A 15,920-nucleotide genomic window follows, 5' to 3' on the forward strand; every position below is an offset into this window, starting at 1 on the left:
TTTGCTGATGCTTTCCAAGTTCTCATGTTCAAATACCTGTTAAATTCCATCATACTTTTAGAAGATCTGATACTTTCCATGCCTGTGGTTTTATCCCTTTTCATACACCTTTCTCTAAGACTGGGCCTGAGGTCTGATAAATTCATTATGAAAAGTAGTTGTAAGTATATCTTTGTGACATGCACAGAACTCAGATATGCTTAAATAACTTATCCTGGCTTTGTTTTGAAAAGAAGAAATCTTAGTTTATTGCAAGTTTCATAATCACAAAGCATTTTTGTGCTAAAGTTAAGGCAGTATTGTTTTACTTCTGACGTAGGTGTAACTTCAGGACTTAAAGTGGAGAAGCTTCCTGTTGCTTAAGTGAAAAGAGGTTGAAGGACCAAATAAAAGATAAGAGGGGAGAGAAGGCAGTACCTGTGCAATAAAGGTACATGCAGAACACAGGCAAAGCCTTGGCTGCCACGGTTTATCCAGCGAGCAGCTGTCCCACTGCCTTTTGCTGAAGTATCTCCTGATGTGTAGAATTAGAATGTGAAATCAGATTTGTTCTCTCTAAGCTGATACCAATTCAATACTGAAAGTTTTCTATTGTATCTATTACAGGAGTTGCACACATTTGTTCTAAACTAGATTTACTTTACTTGTTTTCCCAAATAATAATTCCAAGTTTCTTCAGCCATGCTCAGCAAGAAAAGAGGAATTTGCTTTCTGGCTTTTTATCTGAATTCCCCTACAAGTAGGGGCCAGCCCAGCGTAGTGACATTTCTGCGTTTCCAGCGGCATTTCTACTGACTCAGCAGCTCTACAGTATCCAACTTTTCCTCCAAGTCCTGAAGCAGGATCTCAATATCAAGCAAACCCCGTTTCTGCTGCAGTTTCGGGTTGTTTCTCTACAGGCTGGCTCTGGCTGGTTTTGTTTTGGTCAGGATATCGCTCTCCTCTGACATGTTTTGACGCCCATCAGTTCAGCCTTTCTGCCTTGGCTTTCTGTTTCCATTAACTCCAGTTTTTCCATGAGGTGGCTGAGAATATGGTATATGTCCGAGACCTTTTTGAGCTTCAGGATTTCATCACAGATAGTCGAGTTCTTTCTTCATGTGCTCAAAGTCCATAGAGCGTTGACCAGTTCTTTCTGAGCGCTCAAGGTGGTTCCAAGCGTTTGGATTTCAGGCTTCAGCCTGACGTTTTCTGCATGGGCCAAGAGGAGTACAACTACAAGAAGAATCGCTCTATTTCTTTAATCCTCACCTGCCCGGGGAAGAGACGCTTCCATTTGAAATGTCACGAGGAGGATCAGGCCCCTCCCGCCGCGCTGCCTGCGTGCCCCGCTCGCCCGGCCCGGCCCCGCCCCGCTTCCCCCGTTGCCGGGCACCGGCCCGGCCCCGCCCCCTGCCCGTGCCTCGGCCCCGCCCCCTCGCGGGCGGCCCCTCGCGGCGGCGTCGCTGGGGGCGGCCTCTCCCATTGGCCGCGGGAAGGGCAGACAGGCCCCGCTCGGCCAATCGGGGCCGCCCCCTCGTCCTGACACCGCCCCGCGCCCGGCAGACCCGGCCCCATTGGCTGGCGCTCGCCGCGGCCCCGCCCCCCGAACGCGCTGCCATTGGCGGCGCGGGCGCCGGGGGCGCGGCCGCGCGCGCGCGCGGGCGGGGTAAGATGGCGGAACTGGGGAAGAAGTACTGCGTGTACTGCCTGGCCGAGGTGAGCCCGCTGCGCTTCCGCTGCACCGAGTGCGCCGACATCGAGCTCTGCCCCGAGTGCTTCTCGGCGGGCGCCGAGATCGGCCCGCACCGCCGATGGCACGGCTACCAGCTGGTGGACGGCGGCCGCTTCACCCTCTGGGGCGCCGAGGCCGAGGGCGGCTGGAGCAGCCGTGAGGAGCAGCTGCTGCTGGACGCCATCGAGCAGTTCGGCTTCGGCAACTGGGTAAGGGGTGAGGGGCGAGGACAAGGGGAGGGGGCGATCCTCCTCCTCGGACCGGCGGTCCTGACAGCAGCCCCCGGGGGCGGGTCCTGCGCTGCGAACCCCGAGCTGCCCCTGTCTGGCGGGGCCGTGCCGGGGGTGGCGCCGGACGGGCTCCCTGCGGGCTCCCCGCTGGTCCGAGCAGCGCACCCGGCAGCTCGGACCTGTCGCTACCTGAAGGTCTGCGTTTGCCTCCCGTCAGCGCGTCCGTGTCACACATCTTGCACCTGCCTCTTATCCGTGCTCAGCCTTTGGCTTCGGTATGTCCCAGCTGCGGGCTGGCTGCTCGCCTTCCCTGTCACTGCACAGGCAGGCTTGGTTTTAAAAAACAGCAGTAAGAAAGCGTCATTTCACAATCACAGAATGGGTCAGGTTGGAAGGGACAACGTTGGGTCATCCCAGAGCACATTGTACAGGATTGCATCCACACGGTTCTTGACTATTTCCAGTGAGGGAGACTCCACAGCCTCTCTGGGCAGCCTGCCCCAGAGCTCAGAAAACCTGCACAGTGAAGAAGTTCTTTCTCCTGTACATGTGGGACTTCCTGTGCATCAGTTTCTGCTTGTTGCTTCTTGTCCTATTGCTTGGCACCACAGAGCAGAGCCTGGCTCCATCCTCTGACACCTCCCTTCAGATACTGATGGACACTGGTGATGTCCCCTCTCAGTTGTCTCTTTCCGAGGCTGAGCAAGCCCGACTCCCTCAGCCTGTCTTTGTAAGAGAGACACTCCACTCCCCCAGTCATCCTCATTGCCCTCCGCTGGACCCTTTGATTAATTTTTGATTGACTTGATTTGTTGTTACGTATGTTTTGCTTTGTTAAATATAAAGACTTTTTCAAAACCTTAAAGTGTAAGATCATTGCAGCTTGCTTAGTTCTTAAATAACTAGAAAATAATAAATACTGTTATTCTCACAGTAAATACTGTTTGTCTGTTTCCACATTGCTCCTCAGTAATGTGGTCTACACAAGCAAAACCCAAGCTGTATAGTCCTGTTGGTGTTGGCTTGGGACTTGGACAGCTTCCTGCTCATGGTGAGCTGGCTTTGTGGGAGTGCTGTGGGTTCTCAGGAATCACCAGGGTGCACTGCAAACACTCATCCAGGGCTGAAATCGCAGATCTGATGGAAACATGGCCAGTATTGCTAGAGAAGTTTAGGTACTGGAAGTTGGCTTTTGAGGAGCAGGGGAAAAGTTGTGCTATTTCCTGAGTGCTCATTCTGCTGGAGATGTAATGGGAATCGTTTTATCACTTCTCCTTTTTTTCTGTTTAGGAGGACATGGCTGCTCATGTGGGAGCATCCCGAACACCTCAGGAGGTGATGGAACACTATGTGAGCATGTATATCCATGGCAACCTGGGAAAAGCCTGCATCCCTGACACTATTCCAAACAGAGTGACGGACCACACGTGTCCCAGTGGCGGCCCGCTGTCCCCCAGCCTGACGACGCCGCTGCCGCCGCTGGACATCTCGGTGGCCGAGCAGCAGCAGCTGGGCTACATGCCGCTCCGCGACGACTACGAGATCGAGTACGACCAGGACGCCGAGACGCTGATCAGCGGCCTTTCGGTAAACTACGATGACGACGACGTGGAGATCGAGTTAAAAAGAGCTCACGTGGACATGTACGTAAGGAAACTCAAGGAGAGGCAACGGCGGAAGAACATTGCGCGAGACTATAACTTGGTACCGGCCTTCCTGGGCAAGGATAAAAAAGACAAGGAGAAAGCTCCCAAACGAAAGATCACAAAAGAAGAGAAGGAGTTGAGGCTGAAACTGAGGCCTTTGTACCAGTTCATGTCTTGTAAGGAGTTTGAAGACTTCTTTGAGAACATGCACAAGGAGAGGATACTTCGAGCAAAGATTCGGGAGCTGCAGCGGTATCGGCGAAATGGGATCACCAAAATGGAAGAGTCGGCAGAGTATGAGGCAGCCAGGCACAAACGGGAAAAGAGGAAGGAGAACAAGAACATAGCTAGTTCCAAGAGAGGGAAGGAAGAGGGTAAAGAAGGTGAATTTGCTGCCATTGAAAACCTGCCTGGCTTTGAACTCTTATCGGACAGGGAAAAGGTGCTCTGCAGTTCTCTGAACTTGAGTCCTGCACGTTATGTGACTGTAAAAACTATCATCATTAAAGACCATCTCCAAAAAAGACAAGGAATTCCTTCAAAGAGTCGCCTTCCCAGTTACTTAGATAAGGTACTGAAGAAAAGGATTTTAAACTTTCTGACAGAAAGTGGTTGGATATCCAGGGATGCTTCATGAAACTCAGCTGATCTGAAAAAACACAGCAGAGGCCCATTACAGCCTCAAGGACTCCGTTACTTTTTCCTTCCCTCCCCAAAGATACAGAAACCATGTCGCTTAAAAACACAAAAAATCAAATACATAAACCCCCACAGTCATCATGATCCATGGTGGCTCAAATAGACTTTTGCTTTGAATCATGGAAAATACTTAATTGTGAAACTTCTACATTGGATTTCACTGCTTTTGGTACATTATTAGAACAGATTTTTTCATGTGAACTTACTCAAGTCTGGTAGTCCCAGAGTAGTTGCTTTAGTCTGTACTATTGGATAAATGAATATCAGTGTAATCCTTGCTTTTCTTTGAAGGTAGGAGATAGTTTCATTTGCTGGAAACTTTCTTCACCCTTTGTTTTTTTGGCATAATGCTGGCAGCAAAGTGAAGCTTACAAAAGTCCTGTGCTCAGGAGCAGGTGAGCAGGGACTTTTGTGACCATTGCTAAGCTTTTGGAACATTCTCCTTAGTAACTACAGCCAAGGCGTGGGGACACGGGGATGAGAGTTCCTGTCGAGAATACAGCAGGGATGAGTCGTGGCAGGGAGTGAAAGGAGGGAAGGAAGGAAGGAAATGTGGTAGGTGAGATGCCTTCAGGGAGTTGTGCTGTGGAGGGGGGTTTTTGAAGAGCTCCCAGCTAATCCAGGCATTGCTTTGACTTGAGTTTCCTGATAGACCCCTCTGAAGCTTTGAGTTTCCTACTTGGTACTGGAGTGTCAGGAATCCCCAGCAGCTGTGGTGCCCTCCTCCAGAGGAGGGGTCAGCTACAGTGAGATATCTGATTTGGGCCAGAAATGGGGTTTGGGAGAATAGGCAGTGAGGTCTTTGGCAGCAGTTGGAAGTGTCAGCCAGCAAAATCACTGCTTGTCCTTGTTGGGGGAGCCTGCTCCTCCTCCTTTGGGATCTTAAGTGCTGAGTTCATACAGGCTAAGGAGGTGTAGCTGCCTCCTTCTGGATTTTGTTGGAAAGTCAGGGAAAGGGAGCAAGATTCTCAAATGGAGCGTGATCACTGAGATTGGTCTTTAAAAACAAAAATAACAATTGATGCAGATTTGGTCAAAATGCACAAAGTGTTTCTAAATTTGGAGCATTTAATCCAGCCACTGTAGGATTCTAATTGCACATACCTTGAAACATACCAGCCCAGGCACATTGAATCTGAATTTACTGACAGGTAGAACAGTGCACCTTGGGAGGGATCTCCTCCCAGTTCTGACAGCTACAGCCTGGAGTGCTGCTGGAGCCAGGCACCACCTGGGATGTAACACAGTGGGAAACAAATGCCAGACTCACAGTGATGTTCTAGTAAGAGCTATTGATTAAGGAAAAGATGTTGAAGAAGGATTATAAAAAGATTTTTATGCCCATTTCATCCTTAAATTCCCATGCTGGCATTTGAATAAATGAATAAAAGTGGTGGTTTGCCACACGAAAGATGGCACAGATTTACTTGTGCCTAAGCCTCTCTGCTGGTTGTGTCTGGAGCAGGAAGCTGTGACTGGCGGCCGGCTGGGCAGGTCTCCTGGAGTGCAGGTGTACCAAAAACTTGGAACCTGACTGGCTTCAATATGAGTGCACGATCTGGAAATGTCATCTTGCTTTGGTGCTTTGGGCTGTAGTCAGTGAGGATGCAACAAAATTGTAAAACAGTATTAATTCTGCAGTTTGGCAGAGGTATTCTGATCAGAACTGGGTTTCATTTAATACATCCAGCATTACCAAAATAGTGTTACCAGAGATTAGAATAAAATTACAAAGCCAGCATTTCTAAGGAAAAAAACCAAAACTCTAGTGCCTTTTTCTTTTGAGCTTATGATGTTATGTCCCTTCAGAAAAGGTAAGGGCTATGTCCTCTGGGATATAATACTTTGGCTTATCTGTAACTGGTTTGTTGTGGCATACTCGAGACAAAATTGTCTCTTCTTGGCAGCAGTGGAGCTAACTGCACTGTGCTGAGTAGCTGTAATAACCACTTTCACCCTATATGCATGTACAAGCAGCACACAAGTTCATAAGGTATAAACCCTTGGTTATTTTCTCTGTCCTACTCCTGTGGGAGAGAAGCTCAGTCTGTCTTTTCAGCATTCTAGTTATGCAATTTGGTTCTTCCTGTAACTTGTTACTTAACTGCCATAACATGGTGTTATGATGCCTCAATTCTGCATGTAGCTGGGAGTTTAAGAGAATTGTTTTGGTTTTGGTTCTGGTTCTTCTGGGTTTTTTTCCCTCAAATCTGTGATTTTCATATTTCTACACTGTTTTGGCACATCTCAGTTTAACTGAAGCAATAGTGTAAAGCCCATCTGAACAATAACTTAGGAAAAAAATCTAGGCACCAATGAGTCATTTAAATGTTGAAGTGAATTCTGCATTTACACTTTGTAGCTTCTTAATTCCTCAACCCCTCCAAAATGTTTCTTTGGTGCTAGACGTAACTTATTGAACATCAAAATGAATGTAAAATAAAGTATTTTTAATGTATGCAATATGGATATCAATATTTATTTTGTACTTGCAAGCTAACTCAAGGTGGTAAATGTTTGCTTTAGCAAATACTAGTCCCTTGGAAAGGGCTTCCCTAGAAGCAATGTCTCATTGTCAGCTATGCTTTTTAATTTTAAAGGTGACTTGCACTAGAGGATGCTGCTGTTCCATATTTCACATGGAACTGATTTAGTCTAAGCATTCCTTTGTTATGAGCTGCTGGTTTTCTGTTTGATTGCTTATAAATTGAGATGCAGTTAATGTTAATCCAGCAATTTACTACAGCAATGCTGCTGCTCTTCTGTGGTGAAGGGGCTGAGATGGCAAAGAGCTCTTTCAACTTGTATTTTGTGTTGATCTGGAAGTGCTTCCTGTACTGTACAAATAACCCAGCCTTCATGTTGCTAATGACAAGGTGTTTTATATGCTTAATGCTCTTGACTTTTCTAATTAAAGTTATTACTAATGATAGTATCTGTCTTAACAACATTGATGTAAGCCTATGAAAAAGCAACATTCTCTAAGCTGTTCAAAATACTGATCTTGTGCTCTGGGTAGGGGCTGTGCTGTGTGTGCCCATCCCAGCGCTGAGTTGAAGGGAGCATCCATCTCCCAGGGCTTGGATGCTGCAGAGTATTCTGGCTCTGGCCCCTCCTGCCCCCTGCTCCGTGGCAGGCCCAGCAAGCAGTAAGAACAGTGTTTGGAGGTTTGCACTAGCCTGTGACCATGAACTGCCTTGTAAATCACACACACTAAGCACTCTGCCATTATTCTCTTGTGTGGCCACTGCATCCAATTCCTTTACAACTGAAACAGGCTTCCTGAGCCTTCTGGTTTACTCTTCTCACAAAATATTTTTGCATGTGTCCCAGTCACTCTTAAGTGATGACACATTAAATACTGTGAAGCAAGATACCCCATGAGCACGTTCAGCTCATCAGCTTCTTTCTTCCTTGAAGGGAATGTTGCATTGACATTTACTGGTGTAGCTGTGCCAGACACACAAACGCCTGTGCTGAAATCACACAAAGCCTAACTAATGTTGTGCACACAGTGTTTTACTAGATTTTTGCATTGTGTATTGGTAAATAAACTTGTATTAAAGTTCCTTTCCATGATTGATTTAACAATAATGTAGTTTGGGCAATGAGGAAAATGGCTGAAGTCTTTCCAAGAACAGGTGGAGATGCATTGTAGCTAAATGCGATGGGTGGAAATGTGGTGTTTATGAAATAGCTAGTACTGGTGGTAGCTTTGTTGGGTGCTTAAATTTCAGAACTACTTTCCTCTGTTCTTTGATTTCTTCAGTGCTCCTTCCTGACGGTATGGCAGAGTGCACAGGTGGTTCAAGCTCTCCCTAGACTGACCCACTCAGTGCCAAAGCCCCTTTGAGGGCAGGCCAGGGAAGGGGAACCACTTAAATGAGAGTCAGTTACCAGATTTAAAGATGAACCTTGTGTTGAACATTTAACAGGAACTTGTGTTTAAGAACACCCCAAATGAAGTAATGTAGTCCAAAAATGACAGTTTGTGTGAGGCACTGGGAAGCTCGTTAACAAAACCTTCATCTGCTAGGGAAGAAGCTGTCCCTTTAACTCCTATTGGAATAAATTCTGTTAAAGAAGTTACTATTACATTTAGTTTAGATCCAGAGGGATTGGGAGGAGACAAAACAACATGACAGTTCTTAAAAGGTATATAAAATGGAACCTGGTCCTTTTCGGCATCAGCTGAGAACAGGTCCTAATCAAAGTGCAACAAAATCATTTCTTCAGTCCTACTTCACACATCTACAGTGTGCTCTTAAACCCAGATGGAGGGAAGATACTTCTAAATTCAACTTCAGTATATGGAGTCCCTTTTTTTTCCCCATATGTTTAAATCTGATCTTTGCATTTTTTTCCCTGTACTCGATTAATTTTAAAAAATTAACACTGTAGTTGTCTTCACACACCAAGAAATTGTTCTCCTTCCTCTACCCAGTCACAGCATTCTTTCTTAGGAGTTGAGAAAGAATGAATTCTTAAACATAACTAATCTCCAAACACTTGTATGCACTTAGGCTGTTCCTGGTTAACTGTTTAATTCCCATGAGGCAAACCAGCACTGGGAAAAATGCCTTAAGGAACCGTGAGCAGGTCCAATGTTCAATAAGCTCTTGGCAACTCTGCATCTGAACCACAGAAAGGGAATCAATACCTGACTTTAAGGTAAGAAGCTCCTTAATCCACGATAACCAGAAACATGGTAAAAAATTCAGAAGTACTTACTTTTTACAGGACCTAATAACTTCCCTAAGTTTGAAGATTCTGTCCTGTTTGTTAATAGTATGGGCTTCCAGGATACAAGAGGATGGATGCTTTATAAGTTGTGTAATTTGCCAGGTTCCACCCACTCCTATCCAGGTGACCAGACAAATGTAGGATAAAACCTTCAGTTAATCATGTATTGTATTTTAGCCTGATTCTGCAGGATTGGGGGCAGCAGTTGGAGTTAGACATGGCAAGAGCTGCATAGGGAAAAGTTCTGCATGGGGTGCAACCTAAGATCCAAGCTGAGTAAATGTAAGAAATAATGAAAATGAAACTTAAGTTCACATTTTTGTTTGAGCCACTTACATGCAATTATTTATGTAAGTCTAAAAGAAATCATATGCCAAAGTCTCAGCAACTCACTTTGGGTCTTCTGGCTCTCAGCAGGATTGTAACTACAGTTTGCGTAACAAAACTGATTGCAAAGCTAGAAGTTACAAGACTATCAAAATTGTTTAAACCAATTTATACAACATTAAATTAAAAATCCAGAGATAGGATAAATTCTATTGGTTCTTCAATGCCATACAAGTATTAGATGGTTTTCTTGATTCAATGTTAGTACAAGACAAAAAGGTTGAACAATTACAAAAGATACCTAATCTCCACTGCCATTTATTTACAGTTTACAATTCACACAGGTATCAGTTTCAGTTGTTGAGATTATTTTTGAATAGAAAAAATGGCATTTATCACATCAGTTGTGTAAAAGCTGATGGGTGCTTGCAGAAAGCAGGTTATTTGTACTACTTTACCCACTTCTGCAATGTGAGATTCTACAGAACCAAGGGAAGTGTTTGAACCACTATCTGGATCTTCAATCTACACACAGTGATAAACTTGAAATTGCAACATTCTTGTGAGTGTTTCATTCTTTCCAATTTAATGCACCTTCTCAGGAGCAATAGTTGCAAAAAACATTATCTAATCTAAAGCATTAGAGGGCTTAATGGCTCTTGTAGTTCCGAAGAAGCAGCTTATGGAACAGTGATGTTGAAGGCCACCAAGCAGGAGAATTTCATTGGTTACTTCATTTTCAGTGGGAGACCTCAACCAACTCATTTAAACCTCTCAGGGAGCAGAGGAACGAGGAAAGCATGGTGTAAGAGAAAAACCATCCAGCTGTTTAATAGTTGTATGGCATTTGAAACTCTCAGCTTGAGCAGCTAAGCGTCTTTCACAACACCCACCAGGGCGGGCCGCAGCGTGCGCCCGTGCAGCTTATAGCCAATCTTGGACACCAACGCAATCGTGCCAGGCTCCTGCCCCTCCACAGGAGCATGGAACAGCGCTTCGTGTTCATAGGGATCGAACTTGGCTCCAACAGGGTTCAGTCTGAGCAGGCCATGCTTTTTAAACACTTTTTGAATCTGTACTTCTGTCATAACAAGACCTTCATATAAGCTCTTTAAGTGAGGATTGTCATCCTTAATTTCTTCTTTTGGAACACTTTCTGTTGCTTTCTCCAAAATGTCTGCAACTTCTAGTAAGTCCTTACAGAAGCTCTGGATCCCTGAAAATGCATAAAAGAGGAGAGAATGGGATTAGTCCACTGAGGGAAACAAGTGTTAAAAAACCCCAACCTCACAACCCCAAAACCTACAGCAATAATCTGTACTCTTAAAAGTTTAAGAAGATACATGATACCGTAATCATTTGGGGTAAAATGTCCTGTCCAGTTTTGGATGATAATAAAGAACTATTACAGATACCTTGAAATCTACACTATCTCTTCTATGGAACAAAATGTTACTTCAACTCAAAAGAGCTAAAGTTATGCTAATGACCTAACAATAACAGTTAAAATTCTTACCAAAGTTACCAAAATCTTCAGATGGCTTCATATAATTTCCTCACATCTCTCTCATCACCTGAAGTTCAAAGCATTATGTTGCCCTATTCCTACCCTTTAATCTGATGTGATAAAAATATTTGCATAAGACAAAGCATGTAATCAGACTGACAAGGATTCCAAGAGATGAACAGGGATTCTTCCTTGTATGAAGAGAACTCACACCTCTCCCTACCACTACAAACCTCTTCTACAAAGTCAGCAGCTGTGCCTTGCAAATACTGAGCTATTTCCAAGTTAATCATAGTCCTTGTCCTGAAGCTGTTCTCTGGCTCACACTTAGAGAATCTGGACTAATCTCACTTAATTCACTAGCAATCAAGAAAAAATCAGAACAGTTCAATAAAATAACACATTTCTACATAGACGTAAGCAAAGGACAAACAGCACTGGATTTTGGTTCGGTTTTTGGTTTGTTGTTTTGTTTTTTTTTTTAAGCCAGAGTCAGCCTTTTTAGCTCACTTTTTGGATTTTTTTTTTCCTTACCAAGAAGTGGTATGACCATTACCAGAGGACAAACCTTTGGTTTAAACAAAAAATCCCCACAACTATGGAAGCACCTTACAAGATCTGTGGGGATCACCTAGTTCTCAGGAAAGAGTCTCTCTAACAACTGCACAACTCTGTAGAGACTCAAGCTCTTTACAGACCAGTAACAACGTCCAAGTAGTTCCAAAAATCTGAAAAAAACACATCATGGTTTTAAACTAAAAACTAGAGCTGTGGTTGAAGCTGAACTGTAGCAAATATAGATAAACCAGCTGTCTAGTTATGTGGATCTGGATCAAATCAAACAACCAAACTCTTGAGAAGGTGGTTTGGTTCAGTTTTTTATTGCTATTTGCAAATCTCTCTGACTGCAACTCTGAATTTATGCAAGTCTCAAAAATGAGTTTCTCTTTCTTCAACAGAACAAGCAGTCATGCACAAGCAATAAAACTTACAGATTATATGTAATTTAGTTTTCAAGATAAATTAATTTCTACTGTAGCATCTCTGAGCTCAGACAGGACTCAAAGTCCTTTGCAGTAAGTAGAACATTAGTGTAACAAAGCTTATTTCTAATCAACCTCAGGATGAGGCACTCAAACATCCATGAAAAAGAGTGCAAGAGTACTATGTACTTTTTCTTACAGTACACATTAACTGAAGACCCTGAATTCAGAAATTAGAACTTGTGTATTCAGAATTAAACTATACAGCTGTGTATGGTGTGTGGTGAAAAAGAGTAACTTATTTTTTGAGGCAGAGTGGCAGTCAAACGCCAGGATAGAACAGCACTCTTCTGCTGCAGCATTTCCACACAATTGCTGATTTACAGATTTGTGCTGGAAGTGTGAAAAAGCTAAATCAGATGTTAGCAGCCTGGCTCTTGAAAGAAGATGTGCTTCTAGCACTCCTCACAGCCAGTGATTGTGCATTCTTACCACTGAAAAAATCCATTCATTTAGAAATATTGCTTCTATTTGGAAGCTATGGCCTTCAACAGAACAGTTATTCAACTGTAAAAGGCTAAAAAAAAAACAAACCACAAAAAATACCCCAAAATCAGAAAGAACCAAATTCAAAACAAACACGAAGAACAAAAACCAAACAAAACAACCCCGCAAAACCCCCAAACAACCAACAAAACAAAACAACCAACCAAAAAAAACTCAAACCAAAAACCCAAACCAGAAGGCAAACAAATATTCCATGCTCTTGGTCAGATATGAGACCAAAATAAGTGAAAAAGGCAAACTTCAGGCTGCAGACTTCCTAAAAAAAAAATCTGCTAATGCAGTACATGTTGTAGGAAACCAGATACCAAATTTAAAGAAAATGTGAGCTGTTGACTTCAGCAGTTTAAGTCTTGCCCTTGGCTGGGGAGATGGTCACAATTCTGATGTAAATTGAGGAAATGTTCAAACCTCTCTGCCTCAAATGCATTTTTTAACCAAGTAGCCAGAATCACTGGGAAGTACATCCTGTCAGTACTGCAAGGCCAGTCTTTGCATTTCCAGGGTCTTACTGAGTAAGCACCAGAGGAGCCTCCACTCACCATATAACTTCGCCTCTTCTACCAGTTTCTGGCTTCTTTGCCTTATGTTTTCTGCATCTGCCAAGGCACGCTTGTACTTGTCCTGAAGAAGAAAAACCAGTAACAGAAGAGATTTTATTCCTTCTAGTCAGGCAGCTGACAATAATTCACACTAGCATATTCAGTATAAAACAGCATTTTAAACAGTTTCATAGCCTAAATCCACCATTCAGGGCAATCTGAAATAACATGCAATTATCACACCACCCCTCCTGCCAAGACAAATGTTTGCTTCACTTTACAAGGACAGAAACGAGGGAAAGGAAATCAGTTGGTTTTCCAGATTCTCGGTATTTGTCACCAGATTAGCTGGAAGAAACAGTATTTCTGCTTTTTCTGCTGTGTGCTCTCAGAAATCCTTCATCAGTCATGAGATACACTGACACTATGGCAAATCAGATTCAACCCAGCCATGACTTTTAAACCATCTCTTCCTTCTGCATACGTACCACAGAGTGCCCTCCAGTTTTCTCAGCCTTTACAAACTATGAAGCCTAACTCATCTGTTGTTTAGGTCAAGTTTTGGTCTATTCCTAGAAATATGGCCATTTAACAGCAGATGTACTAAGATGTGAAATTCAATAAAATTAATAAAATAAAAATTCAGGCTGAGTGCTTCACCACCTAACCCAGAATGGTGGGCTTCCACCCTGAATGTGTCTGACCTTCATATGCCAGTGAACAATCTCAAAACAGAATAAAAAAAGTCAACAAGCTGCCTGAAGAGCTGCATTGGGCAGCCAACAGCAAACAAAGACATTAAATGATATCTCAGATTTCTCCTGCAGAGCTCTGGGAAGGGCAACAGAAAGCAAACTTAATCCATGTAGGATCCATAGGTGCTGGTTCTATAGAAGGTTCTGAGCTATCTCTCAAAGTCTCAAATGCTCCAGAAAGACATTTTATATAAAGCACTCATTAATGCCTTTGCTTAATGGCCATCTCCCACCTCTCAGGGCATCCTTCACTCTCTGCTGGAGTTGTGCATGGGAGAGAATGCAAGATACACGAGGCCACACAGAAGGAATGTCATGTTTCAGTCTCATGTCGGAAGGGCTCTCCAACAGACAAAGTCTGAAACTTCTTAACTATGGTGCACGTACACTACTGTATAAAAGCTAAGCATCATTAACTCTGACCTTTGGAAAGTCAGCAGCTGTTTCCATGAAGTCTACTCTTAACACACAGAAATGCACACAACCAGAAACACACACTCACACCCTTCCATGGCTCCCAAAAATTATTTCTCCACCGAGCAAAACCTATGTGAAAATCAGCAACAAATTTTCAGGCAGGAGACGCTCCAATTCCACCCAGAAACTGGAAGAAAACTATCCAATATCTTAATTTTGGACCAGAGATGCATCCCAGATCTTGTAGTACATGTACTTTAAAGAAATTATCAAACTGTGGGTTTTATTCAACTAAACAGGAGTCATGTAACTGTATGCAGACTGTGCACTGGGCTTCACTGGGCCACAGTGAAGGCTCTAGGGCACACAATTTGTGCAACCTAATAACCCAGAGACACTTACAGTAACTTCTTTTAGTTGTTCTTCCAGTTTGGCCTTTTCTTCAGCTAGCAGTTTTTCAGCAGAGCTGGGTTCCACCTTCTGCTCATTTTGGCTCTGACTCTGGTCCTCTTCCAAGTTCTGGCCACTGTTTTTCTGCTGTGTTGCTGCACAAAGCAGTCGTGGAGATGTTCTAAGGCAAAAAGATGGACATTATTATTCTGTTGCTTATTTTGTACGGTATTAGCATTTTCTAGACATACCAGACACTTTTGACATGCAATGTCCACAAAATTCTGACATCAAAGCAAGAATTCATACAATTCTAGGCCTGTGAATACTGTGTGCAGAACCCTCCGTCAGAAGCAACATATGTCCGACCATTTAAACTGTAGCAGAAAATAACTGCTTCAAGACAGCTTGTAAGTGTCCATTACACTCAGTTTATAGAGTCACAGCACTTTTAAAGGGAGTATGAGCTCGTTTTCAGCACAGTGCTCTATCCGGAAACAAATTCCGTGAGGCAATCGCCGGCAACAGCCTCCCTGAAACCACACGCGCAGAACAGGGCTTGGCCTCTGGAGCGGCGCGCCCCGTGCCGCCTATCCCTGCTGTATCGCAAACACCGCGGCAAGGACAGGCCTGCCTGCATAAATAATGACTCTTCATCCCTTCCTGACGTTTTCAAGGCTGAGCGAGCTGAGCCACCCGGACGAGGCTGCGGGATCAGCGCCGCGCTGACACAAGGGCTCGGATCCCCGCCCGCCGCATGGACACTCCGGGCCGGGAGCCCTCCAGGCTCCCCGCAGGGCTGGGCCGGGCCAGGCCGCTCTCCCAGAGAGGAGCAAGGAAAGGCAGCGAAGAGCGGCGGGGGATGGGGGCGGCCCCGGCCCATCCCGGCTCTCAGACGGGGCTCACTGGGGCTTGGGACCTCAGCGCGGCGGCGCCGAGCCTCGCTCTCCTCCCGGTCCGGTGGTGAACGCGGCCCCGGCCCGAATGTCCGGTGACGGGCGGGCGGCGCAGCGCGACCCCCTCACCTCAGCGCGACGCTCAGCAGCGGGAGGCGCGGGCGCAGCGCACCCCGCACGCACTGGGCCACGGCCGCCATGGCGCTTTCCTGCCCGCCGGCCGCCTCGCCCCGCCCCCCGGCCGCCGCCAATCAGCGAGCCAGCGGGCCGGGAGTGACGCGGCCGGGAGCCAATCAGCAGGCGGGACGCGCCGCCCCGGGCCGAACAGGCGGCTATTCCGGGGCGCGGCGGAGCGCCCAGAGGCGCGCGCGCGCCTCGCCCCCGGTGACGCGCGGCGGGCGGGGCCGCGGGCGGGGCGCGTGCCGGGCGGCCATTTTGTGTGGGACGGGAGAGGCGGGGGCTGTTTCGCCGCTGGGTTGCTGCTGTTGGCGTGATCCACGGCGTCCG

At 45.4% G+C, this 15,920-nt stretch overlaps 2 protein-coding genes across 2 annotated transcripts; one reads left to right on the top strand and one right to left on the bottom strand.

The window, feature by feature from the left end:
• Nucleotides 1–1,628: 1,628 nt before the first annotated feature.
• On the top strand, nt 1,629–7,858 carry TADA2B (transcriptional adaptor 2B). The gene is made up of 2 exons (XM_042053127.1): nt 1,629–1,923; nt 3,235–7,858. Exons 1-2 carry the CDS (start codon nt 1,654–1,656, stop codon nt 4,225–4,227), a joined length of 1,263 nt encoding a protein of 420 aa, XP_041909061.1. The 5' UTR covers nt 1,629–1,653; the 3' UTR covers nt 4,228–7,858.
• A 1,479-nt stretch (nt 7,859–9,337) lies between these two features.
• Nucleotides 9,338–15,653, bottom strand: GRPEL1 (GrpE like 1, mitochondrial). Its single transcript, XM_042053128.1, has 4 exons — nt 15,543–15,653; nt 14,530–14,698; nt 12,956–13,037; nt 9,338–10,575 (listed from the first exon to the last, which is right to left on the bottom strand). The coding sequence occupies exons 1-4, from the start codon at nt 15,611–15,613 to the stop codon at nt 10,229–10,231; spliced, it is 669 nt and encodes a 222-aa protein (XP_041909062.1). The 5' UTR covers nt 15,614–15,653; the 3' UTR covers nt 9,338–10,228.
• Between the last annotated feature and the right edge of the window lie 267 nt (nt 15,654–15,920).

This window comes from Corvus kubaryi, unplaced genomic scaffold (genome assembly GCF_017639235.1).
Source record: "Corvus kubaryi isolate FWS band 111438036 unplaced genomic scaffold, C.kubaryi_AGA036_p1.0 split1-131, whole genome shotgun sequence".
NCBI classification, from domain to species: Eukaryota; Metazoa; Chordata; class Aves; order Passeriformes; family Corvidae; genus Corvus; species Corvus kubaryi.